Raw genomic sequence first — 22,505 nt, forward strand, 5'->3', positions numbered from 1 at the left:
GAGGAAAATTCATAGCTTTACATTTGCCGACTATAAAACCAGAAAGCATAACGAATAAATAAAGCACCTTCAACTGAAGGAACGAAGGAATCCCCAGATAAACATTAGTGGGCATTCGCGTTTTGTTTGTAGGCAATTGTTTTTGGCTGCCTAGCTTCTGAAGCTTCTCCTCCTATCAGGGCAATCCACCATGATGTTGGTCTTAGACATGGAGAGCTGAGGCAGAACATCTGGACTTGTTGATCAGATGCTGCTCCCTGGAACTGGAACTGTGAACTTGGAATGAGTGCCTAAAAGAAATAGAAGCAGCTTAGTGGTCATTCTGGTAGCTGTAGCCTGGACATGTGGTACAACCAGCACATCCCAACAAGCTGGGGATCTGACTACTCAGATTCCTAGTTTCTGCTCATCCCCCTACCTGGTTCCCTACAGCCTCTGAACATCTGGGCTGCACGATATCCTTCTCCGGTACGTTCTTCTTCTGGTCTAGGGTCAGTTTCTACTGTGAATAACTTCAATCCCCTGAACAAAACAGAAGGAAGGAATGTATAATAAAGACATAAACTAACGAGAGAAAAAAACCCATAGCAATGATGAATAGACTCAAGTTTATATTGGTTGTTTTAAACAACCAATAAAACTGGCAAATTTCTGAGACTTATCACAGAAAAAAATAAGAAAAGTCACAAATGCTTGTACGAAGGAAAAATGTATATGAATGATTCTGAAGTTATGAAGTGATGAGACTATGATGACAGTTCTACACTTGATAAAATTAAGAGATAAATTACCGAAATTAACTGAGCTGGAATGTGCTATCATCCAAGGGAAAAAGGTTAAAAAGTTTTATTAATAAAAAATTCAAACCCCTTCCCCCCTTCCCAAGGGCGAAGACTTAAGGAGACTTAAGGAAAAATTAAGGAGACTGACTTAAGGAGAAATTCCTTCAAACCTGTTCTATTTAAATTACTTCTGGACACAGAGCAGGAAAGGCAGGTGAGCCTCTTCCAGGTGGCCCTGGCCCCTAGTTGCCCTTGCCTTAGTAGCAGTTCCCCTGGAGCAGAGCCTCCTGTTGAGTGGAGGTCAGCCTGTCGCATGAACGGGTCATCTTGCTATACTCTTTGGACCTAGCTGTTACAACCCTCACACCTTCCAGTTACCTCTCTGTGGCTGGTGTCAGCTGTATGTAGGTCATTCGAGCACTTGCACAAGTCATGCTGATTAACCCTCTGGATGGCTGCCTTTATCTCCTTCACTAGGTTCCTTCATTACCTCCCCTATCCGAGAAAGAATGCGCCAGTCCCACCCTCCAAAGGGAAAGTGAGGGAATGTAGGCACAGGGAGATGTAGATACTAGCCTCACTAGGACGACCTCAGGAATAAGGGAGTTGGGAGCTAATGTCAGAGAGGCTGGGTGACTTTTATCCTGCAGAAATACAGGTATCAGGAGTGGACGCCAAGGAACAGGTGTAAACTGGGGCTCTGAGAGTCCCTTGGACTGCAAGGAGATCCAACCAGTCCATCCTAAAGAAAATCAGTCCTGAATATTCACTGGAAGGACTGATGCTGAAACTGAAACTCCAATACTGCCTGGCCACCTGATGCGAAGAACTGACTCCTTGGAAAAGCCCCCGATGCTGGGAAAGCTTGAAGGCAGGAGGAGAAGGGGATGACAGAGGATGAGATGGTTGGATGGCATCACCAACTTCATGGACATGAGTTTGAGCAAGTTCCGGGAGTTGGTGAAGGACAGGGAAGCCTGGTGTGCTGGGGTAGCAGAGTCGGACACGACTAAGCAACTGAACTGAACTGAACTGAACTTGGTCATCCCAGATAGGATCTGTTGAAGGTGCAGAAAGAGGAGCTTCTTCCTTTTAGGTGGAGACTGGAGGAGGAATATGATTGTTTCTTTTAGTGTTAGGTGCTGCTAAAAGTGGTTTCTAGGTCTTGGGGGGCCCTAGGGACCTTTGGGGGTTTCCCTGGTGGCTCAGATGGTAAAGAATCTGCCTGCAATGTGGGAGACCTGGGTTCTATCCCTGGATTGGGAAGATCCCCTGGAGGAGGGCATGACAACCCACTCCAGTATTCTTGCCTGGAGAATTCCCATGGACGGTGGAGCCTGGCGGGCTACAGTCCATGGAGCCACAAAGGGTCAGACATGACTGTGTAACTAATTCAGGGACCTTTGGAGGCCAGCTTCTAGCTCAGATGCTGGCTTGTTGGGTGCAGCTCTGACTCAAAGGTCAATGGTATGCTTCAGATCCCTGGCTAGGCCTCCATGCAAAAGGGTGCCTTGTAGCTGACATGGTAAGACTTACCGAGGGAGCTGGTCTCCTCCTGGGGTGAGTTTGCCTGGATACAGAGCTTCCTTTAAGGCTCCTTGGAGACAGTTGCTCTTAATATAGTTGACAGTGGGCTAAGTGCTGTATGGAGGCAGCACCGTATTTAATAAATTACCCAGTAACTTTTGGGCACGTAGAGTGCCGGATTGCACCCAGTGGGGCTGAGAAGAAACAGATGCGCCGCCCACACACCAATTCCTCCTATTACAGATTCTGTGTTCTGTTACCTTTCTCTCCCCTTAAGTGTATTACTGTTTCTGGGGTTTTAAGGCAAGAATGCTGCAGTGGTTTGCCATTCCCTTCTCCAGTGGACCACTTGGACGGCAAGGAGATCAAACCAGTCAATCCTAAAGGAAATCAATCCTGAATATTCATTGGAAGGACGGATACTTTGGCCGCCTGGTAGGAAGAGCCGACTCATTAGGAAAGACCCTGATACTGGGAACGATTGAAGGCAGGAGGAGAAGGGGACCACAAAGGACGAGTTGGTTGGATGGCATCACCAACTTAATGGACATGAGTTTGAGCAGGCCCCGGGAGATGGTGAAGGACAGGGAAGCCTGGTGTGCTGCAGGCGGACACAACTGAGCGACTGAACAACACGCTGTATTAGGGGGCTCCTGCATTGCAGACAGATTCTTTACCATCTGAGCCACCAGGGAAGCCTGTATTATGAGGGCGTCCGTTTTTAAAAACAGAAACCTACCAAAAATGCCCCTGAGGGCGGCGATATTTCCCAGAAGCATAGCGAGGTGATTCCTCTGTCCCATCCAGGGCAGTCCTACGTACGGCCAGATGCATCCGGTCCCATGCCCTGCAGACAGCCCTGTATGGCTCTGCTCTCGGGACCCGGGGACATGCCCACGCCGCCCAGCTTCGCAGGCCCATTTTCTCCGCAGCTCCAGTCCTCCAGGGTCTCCACGCAACAATGAAGCGTGGGCGGCCCCAGCGGCCTCATTTGCATATCTCCGCGGCTTGGCCAATGGGCTGCGCATGGGCTTTGGAACGCAGTGTTGCCATCGGCGTGCGCGTGTGTGTGCGCGTGTGACAGCGGCTGTGGCCGTGGCCGTGGCCGTGGGAGGCCGGCCCGGCGGAGCCCAGCCGCGCGGGGACCGGCCCCGGCGCCCGCTCCCCCAGCGCATCGCGGCCGCGTGGCCCGGCCGAGTCCGGGGACCAGCAGCCCCGGCCGCCGCGCCGTCGCGATGTCGGTGGCGGGGCTGAAGAAGCAGTTCCACAAAGCCAGCCAGGTAGGGACGCACGGAGGAGGGAGGGAGGAGGGCCAGGGGAGCAGCGGTCCCCTCGAGGCTCCGGGGCCTCTGAGGCTCCGGCGCCCTTAGGGTCCTCTTTGAGGGTTCGATTTCTTCCCGCCTAAGAGGGCGCGGGGGTGGAGTGAGGGGCCGCCGGCTCTCCTCCGCTTCTTGGCGCCTCCTTCTTGCTAGCCCCCAGGCCCCCTGCTCCATCCCCAGCCACTGAAATTCCGAGAGGTTCTCGGGAGGGGAGGTGGCGGGCCGCAGGGGCTCGGGCGAGCAGAGACTGGGCGTCCCGAGGCCTGGAGGCTCTGCTCCGTGCCTCTATTCCCGGACCGGCGCGGGGAGGAGGACCACAGAGAGTGCAGGGCCGGCAGGGCCTCCCTCGAGTCCCCCACCTTTTGGTTGGGAGACTCCCCCTCCCCCGGGGCACGTCCTGCCACCCCTGGGCAGCCGCGCGGGCGTCGGCGGATCCGGGGATGCTGTGTACTTGGCGCTCCCGGCCTGGACATGGACCCCGCCTGCCTGACTGCCCGCAGCTCCTGGCTGGGCTGTCTACAGCCGTCCTTCCTCCCGCATAGTCTTCCCGGTGTCGGCCCGGGCCTGGGCAACCAGGCTCCCGTTCTCTAAGAGCTGCTAGTTTTGTGGGAAGACACTGAGACAGACACGTAAACATATAGTGTTGGACACACCTCCACGCACAGTGGATGGCAGATAATAAGATAGGGGCATCAGGGAGAACTTCCGGGAGGAAGAGTCGCATCATTTGAAAATTAAATATGAGAAGGAATTGTGGTGGAGGGTGTGGGTGGAAAGGATAGGCGTTCTGAACGGAGGAAACAGGAAGACAGGCAAGCTGGCATGTGATTGGTGTGTGTGTGTGTGTCTGTCTGTCTGGATGTTTGTTGACAAGCAAATTCGTATTCTAAGATTTCAGTCTCCCAGCCATGGCAGAACTCACATGGTAAAATCAACCCTATATCGGCACTGCTGGGTCTGATGACAGATTTCATTCAGAATTCACATTTCTGATGAGGTCTTATCTTGCCTCTTTCACACATTGGTCCCTGAAAAGCAGCTGGAATTAGAAGATTCTTTTCTGTCTGTCTCATGTTGAAAAGTGCTGCCTGTTCTCTCACTCACATCCCTTCCATGAAGAAACTGGGTGGTGTGCAGTTTCCAGCTGGGGATGCTGGGAGGTTGGTGATACTATTAGGGTAATGAGGAATCCTGGATGAGGGGCCAATTAGGTGATCAGGGAGATGATGGGGTCACTGCAGGCGGGCTTTGGACACTTTGAAAAATCCATGAGATACTCAGATGACTCTGGCCTGGGGGCCAGTGGGTGAGATCCAGATTGGAGCTATGGACTTGTGGGGATTTCCAGCCTCAGTGGAGATTTTAAAATATAAGTGCAAATGGAAGTCAAAAAATGCACAGTGAGTTATATTCATAGACTGTAGGGAGCACGCACATTTAGGGACAGTGTTTAGGCCCGGACTTGATAAGCAGTGACCACTCAATAAATATTTATTGGATAAGTGAAAGCATGGGGGTGGAGAAACACAAGAAGGGAAGAACTAGTAGAATGGAGGAGAGCAGAGTATCATGGGAACCTAAGAAGTGGGTGCATTTAAAGGTGGGAGCAGGGACTTCCCTGGTGGTATAACGGTTATGACTCTGCACTTCCAGAATAGGGGGTGTGGGTTTGATCCCTGGTAGGGGAACTAAGATCCCACATGTGATGCAGCCAGAAAGTAAAAATAAAATAAAAGGTGGGAGCAGTTAGCAAGTCTGCCTTGAACTCAGTACTGAAGGGTGGGCAGCCCAGAGGCCTATTGCCTCTGTGTTCAGGGCAGTGTCAGCTTAATCACTAGCTAGCTAGGCTTGCTACAGGAGCTTTCTTAGCTCAGTCGCTCAGTCGTGTCTGCCTATTTGTGAACCCATGGACTGCAGCTTGCTAGGCTTCCCTGTCCTTCACCACCTCCCAGAGTTTGCTCAAATTCACATCCATTGAGTTTGTGATGCCATCCAACCATCTCATCCTCTGCAGGGTACTAACCTCTTTTGAAAGATATTCTTTTACTGAGAATAGACTTCATGGGAGCAAACCTTAGAGATGAACAGGACACAGCCCTAAGAGGATTGAAATTGGTTTCTGACCACTAACCGGAGTGAGTGGTTGAAATCCCAGGAAGTTATTGACATTGGTAAATAATATGCTAAAGATGATGTCGTTTAGTTTAACTACTCATCATCAGTCCATTAAAAAAGGAAATGAGCAGAGGGTCTAATTTAGTCTTTTTGCATGAACCGAAATCTTTCTGTGACTTTATCTGAAAAGAAAGACATCACAGATTCTCTCTGGGCTTTACAAATCACATTTTGTGGTCAAAGTGCCTAATAGATATGTTTTTATCTATTCTGAAAGTCTTTCTAAGAAATCTTGCAGTGGGACAGATTTGGTGGAGAAATTAGACTAGGCTTAATATAATAAGAGGGAGCATGATCATAAAAAGTGCCAGATGTTCTTCACAGGCAACATTTTAACAGCAGGTTTTAATTCACATAGAACTTTCCCAGGGCTGGGGAAAGGGAGGCTGGGATGATGTCAATGGTTTAATAATTCCCAGGGATCCAGACCTGGCTGTGCCACTGACCAGATCTGTGACCTGGGAAACATGATTTAACCCATCTGTATAGTGAATTAGACGACTTAGAAGCTGTATTTGTGCATGCTCAGTCATGTCTGACTCTTTGCAACCCCTTGGACTGTAGCCCCCCAGGCTCCTCTGTCCATGGCATTTCCCGGGCAAGAATACTGGAGTGGGTTGCCATTTCCTCCTCCAGGGGATCTTCCTGACCCAGGGATCAAATCCAGGTCTCCTGCATTGGCAGGCTGATTCTTTACCGCTGAGCCACCAGGGAAGCCCTTAGAAGCTATGTTCCTGTTCTAAAATTTCTTGTGATGATCACACAACTCTGAAAATATGCTAAAAAACCCACTGAATTATAGACTTTAAGTTGTGAATTGTATAGTATATAAATTATATCTCAAGAAAGTATATAACTAACCATATCTCTATCTTTATATCTAATATATCTCAGTTCTGAAATTGTTAAGTAATTCGCTTAAAGTATTTCAGAGAAAGAGAAAGATTATAAAGTGGACCTTTTATAAATAAGGGAACCAAGACCTTGACAAATTGAGGTGATTTTTCTCAATGATAGAAAAGGTGAAATAACTTATAACTTCCTGGTTAAGTGCTCTGGCTTTCTTAATACCTTACCTATCTCTGCAGGAAAAAAAAAAAAAAAGCCCCCTTACTTTACAGAGAATGAGGAACTCTAAATCCCAGGGATTATGCATCACTTTGGCAGCATGGAGACTAAAAGGAAAGAGGAAGAAATCAACTAAAATGAGAAGAATACAAGTTGAGCTAATAACAAAATTTAATTAATCCTTTCCTTCAACATTTGGGATTATAACCTAAGGGTCCCACGATCATAATTAAAAACTTTTTTCTCTTGAAAAGGTTTTTTTTAGTACAGAGGTTTACTCTTCTACTGGTAGGGATGCAGTTTGAGTTATTAGAGATAAATACAAATATCTTGGGCTTCCCCGGTGGCTCAGGTGGTAAAAAATCTGCCTGCAATGCAGGAGACATGGGTTTGATTCCTGGGTGGGGAAGATTCCCTGAAGAAGGGAACGGCAACCCACTCTAGTATTCTTGCCTGGAGAATTACATGTACAGAGGAGCCTTGTGGGCTACAGTCCATAGGGTCGCAAAGAGTCAGACTGAGTGACTAACACATACACAAATAGCTTAGAAAGGTCATGTGGTTTCTTGTTAAGTGGTGTGCCTGACCAATAAAAATGTAACTCATAATAATTATATGTCGCCACTCATTGATTTGTATTAATTATGTTCACGTCATAGTAATTTTCTTGACAGCATTTTATTTTGGCTGCAGGATGCTTAGGCCACATCTGTGCTTACTGTGACATGGACATTGTTCTAATAGCTGTAGTATTTGTTCCCTTTCTGCACTTCTAGGAGCTGGTTCCCCATCCCATGAAAGCCTGATTTTATTCTTTCCTCTTGTTCTTCTTGCCCCAAACTAACCAGCTAGTCAGGACACAAGAGGGGTGATGACTCTTCATGTTAAATTTTCTTGTTTTTACTAGCAATGTTCTATCACGTGACCCAGAAACACAATAGGGTGTGGGGAGCTCCTAACAAAGCTCTTTTTTTTCGGTAATTTCCCCCTCTTTCCCTTTTGATGCCTGAATCAGAAAAATGATGAGTGGTCCTAAGGGGCCAAGACATTCTCTCTGTAATGACTAAGTGCACAGGCTGGCCATTTATGGGTAAACACTATAGAGAAGGATATTCTTTGTAAATTATGAGAATCTCTAGGGAGGCGGTGAATGTCTCTTGTTTCATTTTCTCATTAGGGAGAAAGATAAAAATGCACTTTGCAAAGTCCATAATGATTCTTTGTTTTTTATGTAGGTGCATCAGAAAATGTGTTAAGCTGAAACTTGCTTGCTTCTTTCCACATAGACTGCTTGATAAATTAATCCTTGGGTCTATGTGTTAACCATATATTTTTAACTTGGGATGCTAGAGTAGATGTTGAAACTAAATTGGTTTTAATTTTTTAATCTCTGAAGAACATAGTATAATTCCAGCATTTCTTACCACTGATGCCTTTTCTCTAAAGTAAAAGTAATTTAGGCTATCTCTTAGAATTTGATTAAAAATGCATTTAAAAGCAGATTTGTGTGTGTGTGTGTATGGATATACTATTTGTTTCAGATTAATTTTTCAACTTTATTTAAAAAATGACTATAAATTATATTTCCCAAAATTAAGTGGGGGATGTGTGTGTATCTTATGTATTTGGAGATTGCTATTGGTTGGTGATGGACAGGGAGGCCTGGCGTGCTGCAATTCATGGGGTCGCAAAGAGTTGGACACAACTGAGCGACTGAACTGAACTGAACTGATTGTTGGCATACTTTACCCAGAAAATGAAACTGCCAATAAACAGAACCGATACACGACTTTATTTGACTAAATAATAGGTGAATGTATTCTGGAGATTCTATACCAGCCAAGTGAGGATAGCTAGATTTTGGTCTCCTGTGTTGCAGGCAGATTCTTTACCAACTGAACTATAAGGAAAGCCCTTACTTTTTGCTAGAAACCTGGGAAAGTGTTAAATTGGGGGAAAGAATCTGGAGGAATCCAGTTGGTATTGGGAAGACATTGCTGCAGTTCTATTTGAGTTCTTCTGTGAGATGCCTTTATCATGAGCTCTTCCCTTGCAATTCCCAGGCTCATCCCCACTTGTTTTCACCACAGCACCAGCAGCAGTGACCTTCCTGAGCCCAGTGTCCTTCCTTCTGACTTTGTCTTTCATTGGGTGGAAGTGTCTTTTCCACCGGCATTTGGCTAAGTCCTTTTCAAGCACTGACATCACCAGGTGCTTTGCCAGATCAAATCATCCATCAGTGGTAGAAGCTGCTGCTGTTTCAGGCCGGATAGCATGGGTACTCTCTACCAATGCACCTGATATCTGAGTTGTATGTCCTCATCTGAATCTGTGTTCCTCCTTGCTCTTGGGCAGAGACTGCCTTGTCTGGGTGTTGTGACCTCCAGGTTGCTGAGTCTGAGAGTCACTTCCCAGCTGACACTCTGCGGCTTTTGACCCAGTGTACCGTTCTCTGCTTACAACCCCTTCTATGCTGGTCTGGTTTTCCTCTGGCCTCAGTGGCTGTTCCTTCAGATCTCCTTTAATGGCTCCTTCTTGTCCCCTTGAACTCTAAATCCTGGAGTGCCCCAGGGCTCTGGCTTGGAATAGCTCCTCTTTTTCTCAACCTTGAACTCTGCCAAGGTGTTTTATCCAGCCTCACAGATTTATAAACAATCTGTACATTGATTACTCTCTAAATTATGTTTCTGGCCTAGACACTCCTCCTGTTCACAGACCCATAACAAACTTCTAAGTCTAACTGCCTACGGCACCTCACTTCTTGGATATTTAAAAGGCTGTCAGACATAAGATGTTCAAACCTGAACTCTTAATTTTCTCCACCCCAACCTGTTTTTCTATTGGTGGTTCGTATTTAAGTCAGTTGTACCAACATGTGTTCAACTGCTCAAGCAAAATAAGACAAAAACAAGATTCATCTTTGATTGCTTTCTTCCTCTCATCCCTAATTCATCAGAGAGTGCTAATAACTATTGGTTTTATTTTCAAAATACATCCCTCTTCCATTTATCTCTCTCTGGCTCTGCTTCTACTATCCTCCTGACTGTCACCTCTTGCCCACATGGTTGCTAGAGCCTCCTCACCAAATTCTAGAACTTTGGAAGCTAGCAGCTTCCTACCAGCTACAATCCATTGACCCACAGTGACCTGAATGCTCTTCTGAAAATGTATCTCAGACCATGTCATTCTGTGAATGTAATGTAGACTGCTTACAAGTCTTCAGTGCTTCAGTGGCACCCAGCTGTGTTTAGAATAAAACCCAAGCTTCCTCCTCTGGCCTGTGAAGCCTCACATAACCTGGCCTCTCCCTTCCTTCTCCTGCTGCCATTGAGCCACACCGGCCTCTCTTTGCTCCTTTAATGTGCTGAGGTCTACTTTTCTTTGGGCCTTTGCCAGAGCTGTTCCCTCAGCCTAGCATGCCTTTCCTCTAGATCTTTGCAAAGTGTTTCCTTATTGTTGTTTAGATCATAGCACAGATTAAAGGCCACTTTGTCAGAAATGTCTTCCTGACCATGCAATTCAAATGTCGTATGCCCTCTCTATCACGTTGCGTAACTTTTAAAAAATATTTTAAAAATAATGTATTTATTTGTGTTTGGCTGTGCTGGGTCTTTGTTGCTGTGCACGGGCTTTTCTCTAGTTGAGGCGAGCCGGGGCTGCTCTCCAGCTGCGATGCGTGAGCTTCTCACTGAAGTGGCTTCTTCTGTGGACCACGGGCTCTAGGGCACTCAGGCTTTAGTAGCTGCAGCCCCCAGGCTCTAGAGCACAGGCTCAGTCGCTGTGGCGCGGGGCTCAGCTGCTCCAAGGCATGTGGGATCCTCCCAGACCAGGGATAGAATCCGTGTCCCCTGCCTTGGTAGGAGGATTCTTTGCCACTGAGCCACCAGGGAAGCCCACGTTGCTTAACTTTAAAAGAAAAAACTGTATCATAAATATTTTGATGACTATATTCAGTACAGATGGTTTCCTTTCTAATCCCATGTATTTTTACTTTAAAAATATATTTAAACTTGGGGGATAATTGCTTTACAGTGTTATGTTGGTTTCTGTATGACGTGAATCAGCTAATGGTTTGTCATGGATTTTTGTTTCTATACGAAATATTGGTCTTTAGTTTTTGCACTGTGTCTAATTTCAGTATCAGGTAATACTGCTTTAATAAAATGAATTGGGAGATGCTTACTCTTCTGTTTTCTGGAAGAAATTACACAAAACTTATGTTAATTCTTTTTTAGACATTTAGTAGGAGTTTCCAGTAAAACCATTTGGGCTTGGAGATTTCTCATTTGAAAAGTTCATTAGTTTGTGATTTTTTAAGGAATCAATCCATTTCATTTAGGGTTATCAGATTTATGTGTGGAGAATTATATGTAGTATTCTTCTCTTAATCATTATCAGTTCCCTTATTATATGTGTATAGAGTTGATTTTTGATACTGATAATTCCATACCTTCAGCCTTTTTCTCTATCAGTCTTACTAGAGGTTTGTCAGTTATATTGATTTTTTCAGAGAACCAGGTTATTTCATTTTCTCCATTGTTTCGCTTTTTCAATTTCATTGATTTCTGCTCTTGTTTTATTATTTCCTTCCTGTTACTTGCTCCGGTTTACTTTGTTCTTTTTATAGATTCTTAAGGGAAGCAGATTATTGATTGGAGACCTTTTTCCTAACGTATGCAGTGAGTGCTATGTATTTTCCTCTCAGCACTGCTTTAGTTGCATTTCACTAATTTTGATGTATTTTATTCATTTGATGTATGAACATATATATATGTATATGTGTGTGCATTGCATCTTCTTGTTGGATTGATCCTTTTATCATTCTGTTATGCCCTTCTTTTTCTCTTCTTACAGGCTCTGCTTTAAATCTGTTTTGGAGTCCCTTTTCTTTTTTGTGTGTTTATGTTTTATTATAGATTTTGTTTTCCTGAGGTTTGTATATGTGGTGTGAAAATCACTCAGTTGTGTCTGACTCTTTGCAACTCCATGGATTATACAGTCCATGGAATGTAGTCCATGGGATTCTCTAGGCAAGAATACTGGAGTGGGTAGCTGTTCCCTTCTCCAGGGGATCTTCCCAACCCAAGATTGAACCCAGGTCTCCCACATTGCAGGCGGATTCTTTACCAACTGAAATTTATATATAACAGCGGTTATATATAACAGAGGTTACTGATAACCTCTTAAGCTTGAATGTATTTTAACAATCTTGCATTTCTACTCCCTTTCACTTCACATTTAGTAATTTGACTTCATATTTATATCTTTTTAACATTTACCTACTTATTGTGGATATTTTGTCATTGTTCATTTGTTCAGTTGTGTCCAACTCTTTGCAACCCCATGGACTACAACACACCAGGTTCCCCTGTCCTTCACTATCTCCCAGAGTTTGCTCAAACTCATGTCCATTGAGTTGGCTCTTTGCATTAGGTGGCCAAAGTATTGGAGCTTCAGCTTCAGCGTCAGTCCTTCCAATGAATATTCAGGGTTGATTTCCTTTAGGATGGACTGGTTTGATCTCCTTGCAGTCCAAAGGACTCTCCCAAGAGTCTTCTCCAGCACCACAGTTCAAAAGCATCAATTCTTCAGTGCTCAGCCTTCTTTATGGTCCGACTCTCACATATGTACATGACTACTGGAAAAACCATAGCTTTGACTATATGGACCTTAGTTGGCAATATGAGATCTTTGCTTTTTAATACACTGTCATAGCTTTTCTTCCAAGGAGCAAGTATCTTTTAATTTCATGGCAGAAGTCACCATTTGTAGTGATTTGGGGGCTTAAGAAAATAAAGTCTGTCACTGTTTCCATTACTCCTCCGGTAGAATCTCTGCAATTGTAACTATCCTCCTGTTCGTGGATGTCTAGCTGGGGGTGTGATCTTGACTACACCATGTCTCTGCCCCTCCTACTTCTCCCACTGTGGTTCCTTCTTTACATCTTTTGTTCTGGAAAACCTTTTTTTGCTAGTCTTTGGGTCATTCTTATCCATAGTTGACCTGTACATAGTTATAATTTTGGTGTACACAAGGTAGGTGGGCTCAGGGTCATCCTACTCCACCATCTTGGCCATAGCCTCATGACGGCAGGATTTTTAAAATAGAACCTCGGGCCTTTCAGAATTATTTTATGAGACTCTAGATCGTATTTAAATTGTCTGTTTTTATTGGCTTTCTTTTCCGCTGCTCTGGCAGGGGAAGGTGGTGGCATTGCCTTGTTACTTCCAAGTGGGGGTTAGCGTCCAGGCTTCTCAGTTAGACTATTGACATTTGGGGCTCATGCCTCCTTACTGCTGTGTGGGAGGGCATTCTGGTGCCTCACTAAGCTTCTGCGGACACCCCTCTGGCTGAGGTGGATAGACGTGCCTTGTTGCTGTTTCCCACGTGGCCATGGGAGGGGTGGCCTCCTTACTGCTGGGTGGTGGTAGAAGTCCTGACTTCCTACAAGGCCTCTTCTGGCCTCCTCACCCAGAAGAAGGGTGAGTGGGCTGCTTAGTACTGCTGTGGGAGTGGAGGTCCAGGCTCCCCGACATGGTCTCAACTGACACTGAAGGGGTGGGAGGAGCCGGCTGGAGCTTATCGCCTGGCAGGGACTCCCTACTTGGCTTTCTCTGGCACCACCCAGGGAAAGAGAGAATTGGGGGGTGCTGGGTCATCTTGTAATCATGTGGCAAAGACGCAAGTTCCTGCATTCCACTCATCCTTTACAGTGTCAGTGGGGATGGGGTCCCAGTTCTTTCTATGGTGTTTGGAGTAAAGCTGGAGTAGAGTGTGTGCAGGCTCAGTTGCTCAGTCGTGTCCAACTCTTTGCGCCCCTTTGGTCTGTAGCCCGCCAGGCTCCTCTGTCCATGGGATTTCCCTGGCAAGAATACTGGAGTGGGTTTTCATTTCTTTCTCCAGAGCATCTTCCCAACCCAGGGATCAAATCCGCGTTTCCTGTGTCTCCTGTATTGCAGGAGGATTCTTTAACTGCTGAGCCATTGGGGATGTGGGTATTATCTAGTAATTTCTAATAGTTTAGATATTGTCTAATAATTTCTGTGTTGCTAGACTGCCCCTTGCCTGGTCCTTTGACAAGAGAGAGCAGGCCTTTATTGAGTTTATTTGCCTGTTTTCCTGTGTCTGTTGGTATTTCTAGACTGCCACTTCTTCAGCTCCAAGTCTTGGATTATGAAGGAAAAAGAAAATGGAAGCTCACTACTGTGTCATTTCTTGGGCCCTGGGGTGCCTACTCAGTGTACCTCCTTTTCTCCACCTGCTTGGGCCTTCCTGGGTTTGTGTTATATATAATGCCAAGCATTTTGGTTGTAATTAGTGAGAGGAATAGAGAAAATGTATTTATTCCATCTTCCCTGAAGCAGAAGTCCTTTGAGTTATCCAAATCAAATCCCTTCTGAGAGGGTCTGACTGTCTGGTCGTTTCTTGCCCAGTTTGTCCCTTGTGGAATCCTAAGTCTTTTGAACACCACTAGAACCATCCGCTAATATTGAATGAACATTCAGCAGGTTTTGAGGACTGGAACCTGGATAACCTGCTTCTGTTGAACTCCAGCCTATTGTTTGCCTGGATGCTCTTGATTTGGGGGAGAGGGGGAGAAATGTTCAAAATCCAGATTTTTAAAAAATGAAATTTCCAAGTTTTGAAATATTGGCAATTCATTTAAATTTTAAAAGAGCTGTGCAGGGCCAGAAGAAGCATGTGTGATGAGTTACCATGGTGCACCGCCGAACGGTCGACTCGCACACATGGTTTATCTGCAGGTTAACTTTTCCTCAAGCTTGAATAGTAGAAGGATAATTCCTGGGCACTTGTGGTGTGGCCAGGAACTTGCTTAGGAGATGAATATGGTCTCTGTAGAGACAGCTCTTGGCTTTTTGTCCTGGACGTTTCCTGGAAACCTTGTTGGAAGGCAGATTGGATGGAACCAAGCTGCGTGTTTGCCCATGTGCATTGTGTTAGCCTCTTTGATGGAACTTGGCTGGCTTGATGTGGGAACTGTGGAACGATCAGGCTTGAGGGCAGAGAGCTGTCGAGTCCTGATACGAATTCGTCAGTGCTGAGCAGACAGAGCAGCAGAAGGCAGGCTGTGAAGAAAGTGGGCAGCCTCACGTGACTGTGAGAACGCTGGCAAGAATTGAGGGAGAGTGAGCACTTTGCGTTTAGTGACCTACTTGGGACTAATCTGAGAAGAGGATGTAAGAATAGATGGTTTCTAGAATAGCCTAAGGCAGATAGGACCCCTTCCCTGATGTTCTCATTGAACCTTGGCATCTCATAAGTCAAAGTTATGTATCTTAAGAAAGATTTTGATTAATTTTATGTATTGGGTTAGCCAAAAAGTTCATTTTTTTCTGCATGATGTCCCTGAACAAAGTTTTTGGCCAACCCAATAACTTGTTAAATTTGTTTAACAAAATTAACCGATATCCTTGAATTTTATTTATCTTGGATCCCTGCTATTCAAATTGACATCTTAGATCAAACACTTTTTCCAAGAAAAGACAGAGTTTTCGTCTAAACCTTGTGGTCATATCTCTTCAAGGGCTGAGTTCTCCGTATGATGGAATGATATTCCAGACCAGGTGCAGTGTTGGCAGTTATGTAGAAATGTAGAAATTTCAGAGTGAAACAACCTATACAATGGCCTGATTTGGCCATAAATAGCAAAGACTTGGGGCTTCCCTGGTGGCTCAGTGGTAAAGAATCTGCTTGCAGTGCAGGAGACCTGGGTTCGATCCCTGGGTTGGGAAGATCCCCTGGAAAAGGAAACGACAGCCCACTCCAGTATTCTTGCCTAGAGAATCCCATGGACAAGAGGAGCCTGGTGGGCTATAGCCCATGGGGTTGCACAGAGTCAGACCCGACTGAAGAGACTGAGCGGTGACAGCAGTGAAGACCTAGACATTTGGAAGCTCGGGGCCAACAATTCACTTTTATTTCTCTTGATTTTCAGCCGTGGGTTTCTTTCCTGGGAAATAGTGGATGGAGGCTCAGATTTATTTTGAAGGAGTAGAAGTGGGTATGGTGCTTTCCCGGTGGCACAGATGGTAAAGAATCTGCCTGCAATGCAGGACTTACAGGAGGCACAGGAGATGGAGGTTCTATCCCTGGATGGGGAAGATCTCCCAGAGGAGGATATAGCAATCCACTCCAGTATTCTTTTTTTTATATATATCTTTGAAAAGTGTCCGGAGAAGGCAACGGCAACCCACTCCAGTACTCTTGCCTGGAAAATCCCGTGGACGGAGGAGCCTGGTAGGCTGCAGTCCATGGGGTCACGAAGAGTTGGACTGAACTGACTTAGCAGCAGTAGCAGTTGAAAAGTGTCTTTATTTTTATTTATTTATTTCTAATTGAAGGATAATTGCTTTACACTATTGCATTGGTTTCTACCATACATCAATATGAATCAGCCATAGGTATACATATAGCCTCCACTCTTTTTTTTAAATTAATTAATTAATTTTCAGTATTCTTGCCTAAAAAATTCCATGGACAGAGGAGCCTGGTGGACTGCAATCCAGGGGTTCGCAAAGAGGCAGACGCAAGTGAGCATGCACACTCAGGATGCACACATGTGGCAAAATTCTGATGTGGAAGCCAGCATGGACCCACCAAACTGAACTGTCTGCGTTTTGGGTGTATGATTTGTACATCGATAAATCTTGGCTTCAGTCTGCCACTCTCAGTTCCTCCCTTAATTTCAGCCTGGCATCTATGGTTCTTTTCAAATCTATTTGCAAGCGATGTGCAAAGTCCTTGAATATGGTTGAACCTCCAGAGAGGAAAATCTTGTAGAGACGACGTCTGACATCAGCAAGACAATTGTCAATGCCTTCATCTACAACTTCTGAGATAGGTTGAGTAAAGCCTGAAGTAGCACACTCTAGATGAAAAGAAAATTCAGGTCCTAAGACTCGCTCGGTAACCAACACCTGGACTTCTCTGGTGGTCTAGCAGTTAAGAATCTGCCTACCAATGCAGGGGACATGGGTTTGATCCCTGGTCCCAGAAGATTCCATAAGCTGTGGGGAAGCTAAGCCTGAGTGCCACAGGCCATCCGCCAGCCCATACGCCTGGTGCCCATGCTCTGCAACAAGAGAAGCCACCATGATGAGAAGCCTGCACACCACAACTAGAGTGTAGCCCCTGCTCTCTGCAACTAGAGAAAAGAACCTGTTCAGCAATGAAGATCCAGTGTAGCCAATAAATAAATAAAACACAAATTTAAAAATTGCTGTATAATGAGATATCCAAAAGGTTAAACAAAACAAAAGCAACACCAATGGAAAATTCTTTGTTTGAGATAGAATTGATTCTAGTATACTGTTTAATGCACTTTGATCCATCTGTTTATACTTACCAAGTTCTTTTACTAAATCTGGGCAGGCATACTATAGTGTTCTTTGAAGTTTCCCAGGATTGCTCTGAGGGATTCCTCTGTCTCCATCTCCCAGCAATTGCTGAATAACATATGTTCTATTTCATCCTGTGTTTGGAATGTGTACTTAATATAGCTGACAATCACATGCCCTTCAGTCACAGGGATGACCTGAGTGATACTGATTCCACTGTCTGGTATTGTACCAAAAGACAGACTGTTCTGCTGCTTGTCTTGAGGTCTAGTATGCAGCTTAGGCGAGAATGGCCTGCCCAGAAATGTACAAGCCTAGAACATTATTTCAGCAGTGTATTCCCTGTTGTCTGGAGTATTCAGTGGAGATTCAATCCAAAAAAATGGTCTTCAGGTTCTGCTCTTAAAGATCATTTGATCCATAAAGCTTTCCATCAAGTACCAGTCTTCAACTATGCCCTGGCAGATTGGCCACTTTTAAAATATTTATTTTTATGCATTTATTTACTTGGCCATACCAGATCTTAGTTGCGGCACTTGAGATCTTTAGTTGTGGCCTGTGGGATTTTTTTTAGTTGCAGCATGTGGGGTCTAGTTCCCAGACCAGGGATTGAACTTGGGCCCCCTGCATTGGGAGTGCAGAGTCTTAGCCACTATACCACCAGGGAAGTCCTGATTGGCGACCTTTCTTTTTTTTTTTTTACATATGAAGGTTTTCCTGTTGCTTCATCAGCAACAAAGAACTCTGGGCCACCAACACATTTCATCCGCTACCTTTGAGCTTGCTCATCCATTTTTGCTGACTTCTTAATAGCAATGCCCTGTGCCACAGTCTGCCGCACAGGCTGGCAGCCATCCACAGTCTTCCTCATCACCTGCTGCTGCCACTGCCACTGTCTGTTTGGTGCTGGTTGGGGCCAGGGCTGGGCAGGGGGAGATAGAAGCTATCTTGACCATCCGCAGCCGGCTGCTATCTTTGTCATGGAGTAAAGGTTAGAGACAGGAAGCAGAAGTGGAGGCAGGCTTGGTCAGTGGCTACCTCTTATACAACCAGGCAGGCAGGCTCTCATGGAAGTCTTTAGAAATGCCTATTGAGACTGAATGACTGTTGATGCTTGCATTCTTTTCTCATGAATTCAGGCTCGCAACTTTTATAGAAAATGGAGACTCCCAAGTGGTACAGTGGCAAAGGATTCACCTGCCAGTGCAAGAGATGCAAGTTAGACCCCTGAGTCTGGAAGGTCCTCTGGAGGAGGAAGCAGCACCCACTCCAGTACTCTTGCCTGGGAAATCCCGTGGACAGAGGAGCCTGGTAGGCTGCAGTCCATGGGATCACTAAGAGTCAGACACGACTGAGCGGCTTCACTTTCACTTTTCACTTTCATGCACTGGAGAAGGAAATGGCAGCCCACTCCAGTGTTCTTGCCTGGAGAATCCCGGGGACTGAGCACAGGGTCCCAATAGGTGAATAACTGGGGTGTTGCACCAAATTAAAATATTCTGTTTTTGTATTTTATGTTCGTCTCTGGCATCTACCTTATTTTGAGCTTTGACTTCCATAAATTAGGAGTCTGAACTTTTTTCATCCAGGAAATGTTGTCTTCATATCCAGGAAGAATGTTTTGCAGTCAATCAACTCATCATTCTATGAGTATAATAATAATGCTAATTAGCTTTTTTTTTTTTGTAGAGGTGCTGAGTACTGTGCAAAGTATTTTTAGAGGCAGCATCTCATTTCATCTCTTTGATAACCTCTATCAAGAAGGTACTAGCCTATAATGGAAAAGAATCTAAAAAAGAATGTATATATACACACACACACACACACTCACCCAAATATATCTGAATACCTTTGCTATATACCTGAAGCTAACACATTATAAATGAACTATATTTCAATTAAAAAATGATTATTGACAAAAAATAATGTACTCATCATATTCCTTCTTTTACAAGAGAGGGAATTAGGCTTGGCAAGGTTAAGTGAAACTTGCTCAAGGTCATACAGCTGGCAAGTGGTCTTGTAAGGACTCAAGGACAGGCCTCTGCGATTCCAAGACAAATGCAGTCCAGTATTTGTCACCATTGCATGAGATAAATCTGTTCCTACCCTCCACCCTCTTCCTCAGGATTTTCAATCTTTGCATAAATTCAGGGTGTTATCATTCATTTGAACCATGTGTCACTTGTTTAGCCTCTATTGAATAGAAGTTCTCAGTCAGAAGTTGGTAAATTGCCCCATGAGTCAAAGACAGCCCATCGTCTATTTTTTTGCATAACCTGTGAGCTAAGAATGATTTTCACATTTTTAATGACACATGATAATGACATATGATTAAAATTTCAGTGTCTGTAAATAAAGTTTTATTGGCATATACACCCCAGCTCATTTCCATGCTCATATGTCTATGGCACAAAGCAGAATCAAATAGTAGTGACAAGGGACAACATTGAGTGCAAAGCCTGAAATATTACTCTCTGGTCCTTTACAGAAAATGTTTGCCAACCTCTGTTCTGAGCTGTACGTCTAGGGAATTTGCATATGCTGGTGTGAGCATTCCTGAAACCCTGGCCAGAACGCTGAAAACGTTTTGTCTGCATCTGCAATTGGCTTGTGTGTTTTTGGAGGCTTTCCAGTCACTTAACAAGTCTGATTCATCCTGGTGACCTGGATACATTCTTACTTTGTAATTCAGGAGACTCGAGTACCCCGAGGTCACCGGCTGTCACACACCTACGGACTCCTCTAGCCAGAGTTTACACTGCTGAAGAGGAATGACCTAGGTGTTTTTACTAGGGTTGGGTAGAGGTTGTTAGGTGTTTTGCCATGCGTCTCTCACTGTGATTCCTCACCAGGGAAGCAGCACCGATTCCCCTCACTGGGTTCCCTCCTCTCCATGATTGCTCCCTTCTTGTTTTAATTATTCCGACTTCATTTTGCGTTCTCCTTTGCTTCATTTTGAAAGAGTACCAGTTGCTTTTCTTGCCAGTTCTCTACTTACTTTTCCCAGGGCTCAAAAATGATTCTTGAGGATGATGTCATTTCCATGTTTATCTTTCCTCTCTAGCATGACATGGATTAAATATGTATATTTTAATTGGTGAGCCGTGTTCTCAGGGTGTTGATCATTCTAAGGACCATGGCCAGTTTCAGCCTCAGTTAACCTGAGTCAATTTGCACAATAACCATGGAATGTTTTGGCTTCTACTGCAGCAGGAGTGCCTCATATAAGTTGTATAGGCTTTTCAGAAACTGCATAATTTCATGCAGAAATTATGCAAACCAGATGGTACCCTTTCGAGTTGCCAGACACGCATATTTTAAAGAAATATGGTGTATCTATTCTCCTTGGTAGATTTAGGTGGAGGTTCTTTGGGAATGGAAATCAGCTGAAATTGTCATAATTGAAAAATTCTTGGAAGCTTGTCATCAAAATAAGGACTGTAATATCAGAAGACTGGCATAGATTGTTAAAGAACAAATATTATTGGATTTATTTAATTTACTTCTCCAAGGATGAAAAGCACTATAGACAGCATGACATGTTCTTTCTTTGATAAGGCTATTGATTTGCTCACTGAGGTCTCTTGAGGGTATTTGGGGCAGTGAGAAAAGGTGGGTGTGAGGCAGGGGTAATGCACGGGTCCATAGGAGGAACAGAGAGGGAGGGCCAAGCCATTTAACCGAAAGCTATTGGGATGGGGTCATGTCTCTCTGAGAAGGCAAGACCCAGGACAATTTGCAGGTTAAGGAAGGGGCAGAGCCTTGGGTGAAGGCTCCCCTGGTGGCTCAGAAGGTAAAGAATCTGCCTGCAGTGGAGGAGACCCAGGTTTGATCCCTGGGTCAGAAAGATCCCCTGGAGAAGGGAATGGCTATCCACTCCAATATTCTTGCCTGGAGAATTCCATGGATGGAGGAGCCTAGCAGGCTACAGTCCATGGGGTCACAAACAGTTGGACATGTCTGAGTGTGCGTGCATACAGGGTTAACTACTGTTACCTCCATTTCTCCATCCCTTTCTCCACTTTCATCCGGTTTGCGTTTCCAGGGTATTTCCTGCTTCTTGTGTTGGGGGTGAACCTCTCCCTAGTCCCCAGTAGTAGCTGACAGCCTAGGTGCAACTTGATGTGTTTGCAAACAGTATCTTTCTTCCTGTTTAACTAGAAACACAAGCATCCTTTCATATTGAATGGTCCAGTAACCCTGGGGCACAGCAGTTTTAGACTTCAATCTGCCTCTGCTTTGTGATCTTGGGAGAATCACTTAACCCATCTGGGCCTCCACTTTGATGGAAAATGAAGAGGCTGAACCAGTGTGTCCTTTCCAGGTGAAATCAAGAAGGGGAGTTAAGCCTGTTGGACAGTTTGTGCCTGTTGTCAGTAGGGGCTTCCCAGGTGGCACAGTGGTAAAGAATTTCCCTGCCGACACAGGAGACCTGAGTTTGATCCCTGGGTCTGGAAGATCTCTTGGAGAAGGAAATAACAACCCATTCCAGTATTCTTGTCTGGGAAATCCTATGGACAGAGGTGTCACAAAGTCCATGGTGTCACAAAGAATTGGACTCAGTTAAGCACAATCATTTGATGTTCTAACTACCTGCTCTTTGTTGCAAAACTTTTATTTAATCTGGGTCCTCCCCTCCCCTCCTTTGAGCAGTTCTCTTAGGCTTATTTGAAATGCTGCCTCTCAGGCTTAAGTCCTAAAAATTCCCACGGAATAAAACATAACTCTTCACTTTTAGGTTGTGAATATTTTTTAAGTCCACAGTAGCCAAGTCAGACAGAAGTGTGGGTAACCTGGAGACTCCATACTTGTGCCTGGTATCTGAAGTCTGGGCAGTCTTGTGGGATGGAGCCTTGAAACCTATGGAGTCTGATGTGAGCTTTGGGTAATCAGTGTCAGAACTGAATTGTAAGACACTCAGTTGGTATTGGAGAATTAGGGAATTGGTTGTTGGGTGGAAATGAAAACCCACACATCTGGTGTCAGGGTGTTTTGAGTAAAAATGGATCCTTGTCTCTGATACTTTTGTAAGAAGATACACAGGCTGGGACATTGTGAATCTGGGTTGACGTTGAAAGAATTGGCATCACAGGGGAGAGAAAGAGAACTCCTTCCCAGGAAGCTTGGTGCCCTTCCTGAGCTCACAGGGTTAGGTCATTTTTTTTTTTTTAATTGAGTGAATTGACAACAGGGACTCTGAAATGGAGAAAGTTTGATGGAGGCAAGTGGAAATGACCTTGGATAATTAAACAGCAATGAGGTTCTTTACCAAA

At 44.8% G+C, this 22,505-nt stretch overlaps 1 protein-coding gene across 1 annotated transcript in view; it reads left to right on the top strand.

The window, feature by feature from the left end:
* The first annotated feature begins 3,523 nt into the window (after window positions 1-3,523).
* The window catches only part of SH3GL3 (SH3 domain containing GRB2 like 3, endophilin A3), a 105,100-nt gene continuing 86,118 nt past the window's right edge, over window positions 3,524-22,505 (top strand). Inside the window, exon 1 of the mRNA XM_052659767.1 lies at window positions 3,524-3,589. Coding sequence (XP_052515727.1) covers window positions 3,545-3,589 — 45 coding nt within the window. The 5' untranslated portion in view covers window positions 3,524-3,544. The remainder of the gene's footprint in view (window positions 3,590-22,505) is intronic.

The sequence above is a fragment of the Budorcas taxicolor genome, chromosome 21 (genome assembly GCF_023091745.1).
Source record: "Budorcas taxicolor isolate Tak-1 chromosome 21, Takin1.1, whole genome shotgun sequence".
Lineage (NCBI taxonomy): Eukaryota > Metazoa > Chordata > Mammalia > Artiodactyla > Bovidae > Budorcas > Budorcas taxicolor.